The 9344-nt window shown below is 39.9% G+C and overlaps 1 protein-coding gene and 1 long non-coding RNA gene across 2 annotated transcripts; both read left to right on the forward strand.

The window, feature by feature from the left end:
- Positions 1-1342: 1342 nt before the first annotated feature.
- LOC110677760 lies at positions 1343-4869 on the forward strand. The gene is made up of 2 exons (XR_002501174.1): positions 1343-1500; positions 4697-4869. It is a non-coding gene; the product is annotated as an uncharacterized LOC110677760 (long non-coding RNA).
- Positions 4870-5694: 825 nt separating this feature from the next.
- On the forward strand, positions 5695-7866 carry LOC5578346. Its single transcript, XM_021849099.1, has 2 exons — positions 5695-5811; positions 5882-7866. Exon 2 carries the CDS (start codon positions 5886-5888, stop codon positions 7494-7496), a length of 1611 nt encoding a protein of 536 aa, XP_021704791.1. The 5' UTR covers positions 5695-5811; positions 5882-5885; the 3' UTR covers positions 7497-7866.
- The last annotated feature ends 1478 nt before the right edge of the window (positions 7867-9344 follow it).

The following is a 9344-nucleotide window of genomic DNA, read 5'->3' on the forward strand; positions in this document are numbered from 1 at the left end:
TGGAGAAAACCAGCGCCGAGAAAACCGACCTGCTTTACGTATACTAGATCACCTGGGTATATACCCGCCTTGTTCTCTACGAGGTAAACTTTTTGCAGGTAAACTAGTCGTATACCTGTATAGAAAACTTTTTTTGTTGCTTTTGTCTTCAATATTAGATTTCTTATAGGTTTCTTTTATCAAAAGGTTTCAACACTATCGAGAGAATTTTTCTTCAGTTACGTACAATAAAAAATATGACACTATCAAGACTTTAGATCACAACACTGGATCGCGTCTAACTTTCTAATAGATGCTATAATAGTTATGAATAATTAAATAAAATATCATGAAAACAACTTGTTAACCTCATGTGGTACCCTTAATAAAAAATTCAGCAACAAACTGCGGTCGTAAAAAAAATTAACAATGAAAAAAAAAATTTTTTATCACTAAGTGTCAAATTTGTGAAATATTTGAAATGTCATAACTTTTTTGTTTATTGGCTTACCATCACCATTTTTATGGTAGATAGCTAATATAATGGACCGTTTTCCCTCAAAAAATTACGTTGGTATTCCGATAGGGTTTTGAGATATTTGAGTTTTTGTGACAAAATTGATGTTTCTTAATGCAAAAAAAATTTTTTTTACTGTGTGTATTTTTTTTGGAATCTTTATTTAGTTGTCTAACTTTGTTTCTTTAGTTGTCTAACAATCGAACGAACCGTTTTTGCTGTGCAGCTTTTTGAATATTTTTGAACCATTTTCACATACACCCTTTTGAAAAGTTAGTCGTGACTCAACTTGAAGATTTGTTATCGGAAAATGACGATTTAGATGGAACTGAAAAACTGTGCAAAGTTTCAGATATTTTTGAAATGGTCGATCAGAATCGACTTGCATGCCTCCGTGGAATCCCTCCACTGTTGGCCTTAAGTCACAGACAAACAGACGTAACACTTAGAACAAATCTCGATCCAAATCATAGTCACGAAGACATGTACGCCCAATGCTAGAATTAGTGTATTTGGCCGACGGGCCAACAGATGGCGGTAGTGTGTAAACGTCAAACGCGAACAAAAACGATGCGAGCGCTGCGGGTGGCGGATTGGCCACCTACCATATTTTTGAATCGACCGTTAAAAAGGTGGTCGATGGACAATGATGAGAGTGTGACGTCTGTTTGTCTGTGCTTAAGTGTTCGGAATACGAGTCAAAACGGTAGATTGATAGTGGAATCGTGGGATTGTAAGGCTGTGGATACTGTAAATGCGAGCTTGTCAAAAAGTTTGAGAACACGAATACGCGATCAGTCTAGTAATCCTTGTGTTTGTTCAAAAACTGAACATGAACACCTAATGTCGTTTTTCTTTATTTGCACCGCCTGCACCGTTTTCCCACCGGTGTAGCAAAAGTTGCACCCAAACCGTTCTTTTATTCCGCAGGTAGCACACCGTTTTTACACTCGGTTGCCACCGGTGCAGAAAATCCTACACCCTGATCGAGCTGGGTGTAGCAGGTAATGCACTCTTTTTACCAATACATATATGGATCTTAACTGTCAGTGGTGTTCTTGTTTTGGTCGTTTTGGTAGATTTTGTTGTTTTCGGTAACGAACAAGCGAGATCTTCATTTTATTAGAATCCCAGCGCAATGGATACGACAACACAATCCGCGAATTCTTGTTCCGGGATTCACGTACAAAGAAAGTAGAAAAACACGGACTACGTTTCTTTACGACGTCTATTTAACTACGGTATAGTACGGACTAAACAATCAACATACAATAATAAATATACATAGTTCTCAGCAAAAATGCATCGTCGATCTCTTTTTCTGACATTCACACTCATAGTCACTCATCAAACAGTTGTCATTGCATCGACCAAGGGGTTGACTACACACTCATTTTGTGTTTCCTACCAAGGGGCTGTCACTACACTAATTCAACACTCCTCCTTAGTGCAGCCCCCTAATCTACTGTCTCGTCTATACTCCTCCTACGTAGAACTCGAATTAAAAAAAAAAACTTTGCTCCTACTGCTTCAAGTAGTACAAACCCTCACTTTTCTCACCTACTACGAGCACCCTATTAACATCCATGATCCGACAATTCGTTGGACCAAAAACTACATTGTATCCTTCCTCCGTTATCTGACTAACCGACAGCACATTTCTAGATAATTCAGGCACATAAAGAAGCTCCTTCAGTTTGACAACAACTTGCTCACCATCTAATCTAACTCCAGTAATTCTTCCCTGTCCGCTACCTTTTGCTTTAACCTTTTTCCCATCTGCCAAAATCACATCTTCATTACTAGGATTCCACCAGCCAAGGTGCGCAATCGAATTCGTCATGTGTTTTGTGCATCCGGTGTCCAGAATCCATTTTTCAGGAGGCACATCACTTTTAGTAGTCACCGTGAAGCATACTCCACGATCATCACCATTGCTTTCCGGTTCCGGTTGCTGCACAGTTGTTGATTTAGCTTGACCTACATTTCGCATGCTAGCTTTCGTCTCTTCCAACAAAACAGGACAACTTCGCTGGAGATGGCCTTCACGTCCACAGTAGTAGCACGTCCGAACAAAACTTCTTCGATTCCCAAACTGCACTGTAGACTTCATCACCTTTTCATGGACATTCTCTTGCTTACAGCTTTCGTTTCTCCTTCTCCACTCATCCAATAGCTTCCCCTTCACGTAGTCCAGTTTCAGGTCTTCTTCAGGGCGTCCTTCTAGAGCAGTTACAAGAGGGCTGTACGACACAGGCAGACTGGACAACAAAATCGCCACAACAAGGTGCTCTTTCAAAGACTCGCCTAATCTAGCCAGCCGGTGAACCAACTCTGAAGCTTCCACCAGATGATCGGACATGTTTCCTTCTTCTTCCAAACGCATCGAACAAAGTTTCCTCAGTACGTGGATCTTGTTTGATAATGATCCTCGCTCATGGTAGCTTTTGAGCTTGTCCCACATTATCTTCGCACTAGCAGCTTCCATGATGTGGATCAGCTGGCTGTCGTCCAGCGCTAATCCAATCACAGCTCGAGCCTTTTCATCTTTCCTTGTCCACGCTGACGTTACATCTGGCGGCTCCGGCTTAGGGTCCTTCACTACTGTCCACAAATCTTCCTTCATTAATAGCAACTCCATTCTGAATCTCCATGTTGACCAGTTGACATCGTTCAACCGATCGAACGTAATCTTCGCTTCAGCCATTTCACAACTGGTTCAATTTATCTCAAAAACAAATCTACTTGGCCCACTGTGCTGTCTTTCTCTCTACTGTTTCCAAATAACAACACGTACAGTACAATACAGTCTCACATGATAGTCTACACAAGAGCAAAACAAAATGAACACCAGTAGAACATTTCAATACTTGAATCGGCGCAACTGACAACCACTCCTCCTCGATCTAACTCTTTTGCCACCACAACTCTGTCCGTACTATTCAATTTCGGTTTTGTATGGCCTACATTGCCGTCAACGTACTCCACCGACTCAACACTTTCTCCTAAAACTGCTATTCGAACGCAGCATTTAGACACGCCGGGGAAACAATCATTATTCGAAACGTTCACTAAACGCAGTTAACACAATGCCTTTTTCGATAGACACTTTTTAGTCACTTTCTTCGTGAAAAAACTGGGCCATAACCTATTAGAATCCCAGCGCAATGGATACGACAACACAATCCGCGAATTCTTGTTCCGGGATTCACGTACAAAGAAAGTAGAAAAACACGGACTACGTTTCTTTACGACGTCTATTTAACTACGGTATAGTACGGACTAAACAATCAACATACAATAATAAATATACATAGTTCTCAGCAAAAATGCATCGTCGATCTCTTTTTCTGACATTCACACTCATAGTCACTCATCAAACAGTTGTCATTGCATCGACCAAGGGGTTGACTACACACTCATTTTGTGTTTCCTACCAAGGGGCTGTCACTACACTAATTCAACACATTTGCGCTCATTTTCGACTACGCAGATAAAATGGATTTATTTCGGAATTGAATATTCTTAGTATTTATTAATGCTACAATAAATACAGGTTTTATAAGAATAATAAGATATACTGAGTATGTTTCATCAGTAGGAGCTTTTACGGCTTATATTAAAAAAAGGAAGGCTTCTCTCAGGTGTTTGAATTGCATGTATACCAGTACTACAGTAATACATTAAAAACACTTTAGCTCGGTCAAATTTTCCGAAATTTGCTCATGGATGCCAACAAAATAGAATAAGTAGCGGCTGGAGCTGTATGTTCCCGTATCTTAAGCACGGAATTCAAAATTTCTGGTTCTATGTTTTTCAAAAATATTGACGAGTAATCGACATTGATTTTCCAATAGAATTAAATTCTAATGATGATTGATTTCCGTTGCTCTCTTCGCCTTATTACAAAAAAAAAATCAGCTTTTGCATCGTGAGCTAGAAACATTGCGGGAGTATGAGTTTTGGCGAAGTTATTAGCCAGAGAGAGGATCGATGAAATTAAATAAGTCCTTACACTATTGAAATATGAAAATTCTGATTTTTTTAGCATTTATTCATGGTATCAATTATCAGGAAAAATAAATTAATGTTCATATGCCAAACATTTATTTAAACATTTTACATTCAGCCAGTGTTGTAAACACCATTAACAAACTATCCAAAACCCGAACGAATCTAATGTTTCCGAATCCCTTACAGCAAATCATGAATAACAGAAACAGCTGTTCTATCTGTTTGAAGAATGACATTTTGTTTTGATTGACGCCTTCACTAATACTATCATACGCTGTCAAAATATTGCACCGAAACCGTTCTATTTTCCGGTGTCAATTGTTACACTCGCACGGTGCACCGTCGGGAATAATCGAAAACGACATAAGACAAGACGTGTCAGGTCGAAGTACAAAAATGAAGCCAATTGCCTGTCAAAAAAAACCACTTCTCATTGGTCGGTTTGGCAAAGGCCTACTTTCACATCGTTGAGTTGGATTACAACAGGGCACTTTGTTGCTAGCCTGGCCGTGTTGCTAGTTTCATAAGTTAGAGTTTTTATCAAAAGTTTGGAAAATTTCATGAAATCTTTTTGTTTTCAATCCATTTATATTCGATGTTAAGTTTACCGCATGTGCTCTTACAATGCAAAAATAATTAAAAAATACATAAATGAAAGCAAAATAATGGCAAATAATCATGTTGTCGGTTGATGAATCAGTCAATGAAGCAAAACTAAAGAATTGAATGTGTAATACACACGAAGTTTGTAAGAAAATTACAACAAATCTTCATAGACGTTCATGAATCGATCCATAATTTTAAACACACGGATCAAGCGTGTAGTTTTTTTTTCAGTGATATCATTTATGTCTTATTATGGTAGCCACTCTATGAAGTACGGTAAATCTGTATTTTCAAGAGCACATATCTGGAGAACCGAACACCCGTTTGAGCTGAAAACTTAATCGATTGGTCACCACCAGCGAGTGACCAATCGATTAAATTTTCAGCTTAAACGGATGTGTGATTCTCCAGATCCGTGCTCTTGAAAATTTGAGGTTTGGCTTCGATTCATCTTCACCTTAAGGAAGGACCCCACAAGGTTCCGTGATTTTTTTTTCAGTGTGAATTGATGGATTCAAAATAGGTGCTTATGAAATGTAACGCTCCTACATTATCCGCAGCTGTCATCGTCTTCACAGTGAGCTTCACATTAGTAGCATCTTCAAAAACAAAACAAGAAATTCACAACAAGAATCCGCTGCAGCGTCGAAAAATCATTGCCCTTTCCTTTCGGTTCATTCCGTTTTCTTTATAAGGTAAGATTTATTGCAAATCGTGATTCCCCCTTTTGCATTAAATGACCAATCTCTCGTTTAATCTTCCCAGCACCATGATTTGCAGCACTGTCACCTCACAGGAAACCATCTGCAGTAACATCGCAAGCCTATGCCGAGTTTGTTCCGCTCCCGGATCGCACAGCATTTTCCAAAGAATTCCAGCCTACCTGCATGAACATCCTCGGGAGTGCGCCCGGTGGCCGTTCCAGATTCACAGGCTCATCACGGAAGTGACGGGGCTGGAGATTACCCAGGATGATGGGCTTCCACAGCACATTTGCGTCCTCTGCATTTCGTACCTGAAACACGCCTACACATTCCGAAGGCAGACAATCGACAACGTTGCAGCCTTGCTGGCAGCCAAGTATCTGATTGGGGTGCAGGAACAAAGGAAGGATTCCAAAGACGCGATGGAGATCATTCCAACGATGCCAAGCCCAACGGTTATTCGGGCTAACGTTAACGAAATTAGCTACAAAATGATGAACCCTGGAGGAAGAGGACGAAAGACTGGAATCTCTTTCCAGAAGAATTTGGACAAGGAAGTGCTTCAGCAGGTGCTGGGTGGGAACGTTCAACAGAAGAAGAAACAGAATAACGCTGAAGAGGAGCAGAGGCGAATCGAGGAGGCGTTGCTCAGCAGGTGGCATGATTCGTCCCCGGAGGAAAATGGAACGGAAGACGCGAGGGGATTCTTCAGTTATACGGAGAAGGAATTTCAGGAAGATGATATCATGGAACTGGACGATCTTAAGGAGCACAACATAACGTTTAATCTGCCGGAAGATTATAAGGAAAAGAAGTGTCCCTCTTGCCGGAGACGATTCATGTTCGAGGAATCGTACAACGAACATCTCAAAGAATGTCTTCTGTTCAAGTTGGTTAAGTTCATAAGGGAAGTGTATCATTTCCTGTTTCTAAAGGAGAACCGATCTATCTCTTCGTTTGAGTTCATCCGGAGGGTAGTGTTCTCCGTGAAGAAAACCGTTGAAATAATTTCTTGCTACGGCGAGCAAAGTATCGAACCGGAACTGGAAGCTGTAGAGAGTTCGAGTGCGAAAGCTGCCGACGAGGAGTCAATCAAAATCGAACAATCTTTCCTGAGCAATTTGGAGAAGCTTCGACTGAGCTTCAACCCCGAGGGATCCAAAATCGTTTCACCTTCTGTGTTGCACCGTCAAGTTGATGATGGCCGAAGCTCATTCACCACCGGATCAACTTCCATCTCCCCTCTGGTAGCGATTACCCGGTGCGAAGAATGCCACGTGACATTCGAATCGGTCACCGAACTGGAAGCACACAATCTAAACTACCATCGAGCTCCACTCGTTGTCACCACCCCGAATAATCTCAAAACGCCCGCACGATTTCCTCCAGCTCCAATTGCACCATCTCCCAATGAGGTGGACATGATCAAAAACACACTCCTCTCACAGACCCCAGATTCGTCGAGCGGAGGCCCTGGCGAAGGAAGCAGCAGCGATGATCAACGCAAGACGGTCAGTTGCAAAAAATGCCAGCAGCGCTTCTACACAATCACCCAGCTGGACCACCACCAGATTCGCTTCTGTCAGCAGAAGTTGGACAGCCCAGCGGAACGGAACCGGAAGAATCTGAACGCCAGCTACTTCTACACAATGGAACTGCTCAAAGATGTGAAGTAGTCTCCCTCCAAAAGGCTGGGTTCTTCGCTTTTATCACATTTGACGACTTAACGTTAGCTGTATTAGTGTGTATTTGATACTCTTTTTTATAACTGTAAGTGTATTGGTCCAACTCTAAATTTGATCGTTTTTGATGTTGAACAGTTACACTCGTGCGAGAAATGCGTTTCAACGCATTCTGTCCTATTTTGATGAATTGTAAAACCGTTTTTTTTTCTTTTGTTTCTCGCTTAAAAAGCAACAGTATTTAGTTTTTAAATTTTTAAGTAAATGACTAGATTCTCATGGTTTAAGCACGAATATTCCCACTGATAAATTGAAATTTGATGCAACGTAAATACAAAAATCATTTTTGTATACACCTTCATAATTTTACCATGTCATAATTATTTAAATTTGAAAGAAAAGCCTAGATTTACAAAACGGATGCGTATAACTGAGAACCCATATAAGGTCACCGGTAAAATAATGAGTCCACTTCATTTAATCACGCATATAAACAACACAATCTGTTTAAAAACGCAAAATTCTTCAGTGAAATCAGTCAAAATCAGTGAATCAAATTGTCTCTCGCAAGCTCGCTCACAACCGTTTGTCCCAACTGTTGCGGATAAGGATACAATAAAAAGTAAAATTGTCATGACAATCACAGAGCGCAACATTGTTGCAACATTTTCAACTCGCGATTTATCAGTTATTTTAAACACAAAACAAAGTTTGCTTAATGGATGCTGTTCGATATCGTGTCAACGCTTACCAACAAGGAGAAAGTTCTCGAAAATTGCAATGCGAAGCCCAGAAAATCGCTGCGCGCGTAGTGGTCGATCATTGTCATATTCTGTTCAAGTGCTGATAAACTGATGTTGCGGAATAAAATTGTTGCAACAAGAATAGGAGATGACAATGTCTTTGTTGCTGCGTGTTGGGTGACAATTGATTCACTGGTTAAAATGTGTGTTAAATGGCGCTGGAAGTGGGTAGAACAGGAAGGACATGTACTACGCACAAAAACACCACGGTGGGACAGTCAAAGGATTGTCCTACCCACGATTCAAAACAAAGAAAATAAATTTTGGAAAAAGCTTGAAAATTAATTTAAATTAATTATCATCTGTTCAATATACATACAAGCTCGTGTGGCGAATGATACCGAATAGGAAACTAACTATAAGAATTGTTACTAGAAACTTCTTTAACCGTTAGAAAAATAATGGAGCAATCCTCTATGGTATTTCTGAATGAATCAATGGATGGTTTCTTGAAAAATATACACGACTAGTCTGTAAGGACTGTTCATTTTATAAAGTGGACACTTTGGACATGCAATATCTTTTTAATTTATCAATGAAATCTGTGCTATCGTTGTGTATTAGTAGGCTTTGATTAGATTTGTAAATAATAAATTCAGATTATTGTATGCACCTACAGAGAGTGGACGTACTTAATTCAAGCTATCACATCTGGCGACGAGGGTGGGATCAAAGTATTTGGAACACGAACTCGGAACACGCATTACGAATATTTCAAACGGATAACGAATCTATTTCAAAAAGACAAATATTTCAAAGGATTACGAATTTAGAGAAAACATTTTTTTGAATTGGTTAGAAATTAATGTGTTTTAAAAAAACAGTACACTGCTATACGCAGGACACTCCGCTGCTAATAGCAGGGAAGGCGTAAAAGCCTCTACCATTTGTAGAAATAAGCTATACTGCTATAAGCAGGACACTTTCACTGCGAAATGCAGGAAAAAAAATCCACAATTGTTTGAAAAATAACAGATGAGCTATTACCATAGCAACCATCCCTATGACTAAGTTTAAAAAATTTTAGCTGAAAGAATGG

Source organism: Aedes aegypti, chromosome 3, assembly GCF_002204515.2.
Source record: "Aedes aegypti strain LVP_AGWG chromosome 3, AaegL5.0 Primary Assembly, whole genome shotgun sequence".
NCBI classification, from domain to species: Eukaryota; Metazoa; Arthropoda; class Insecta; order Diptera; family Culicidae; genus Aedes; species Aedes aegypti.

Coding starts and splice junctions, on each gene's coding strand:
- LOC5578346 (XM_021849099.1), top strand. CDS start 5,886: ATGATTTGCAGCACTGTCACCTCACAGGAAACCATCTGCAGTAACATC.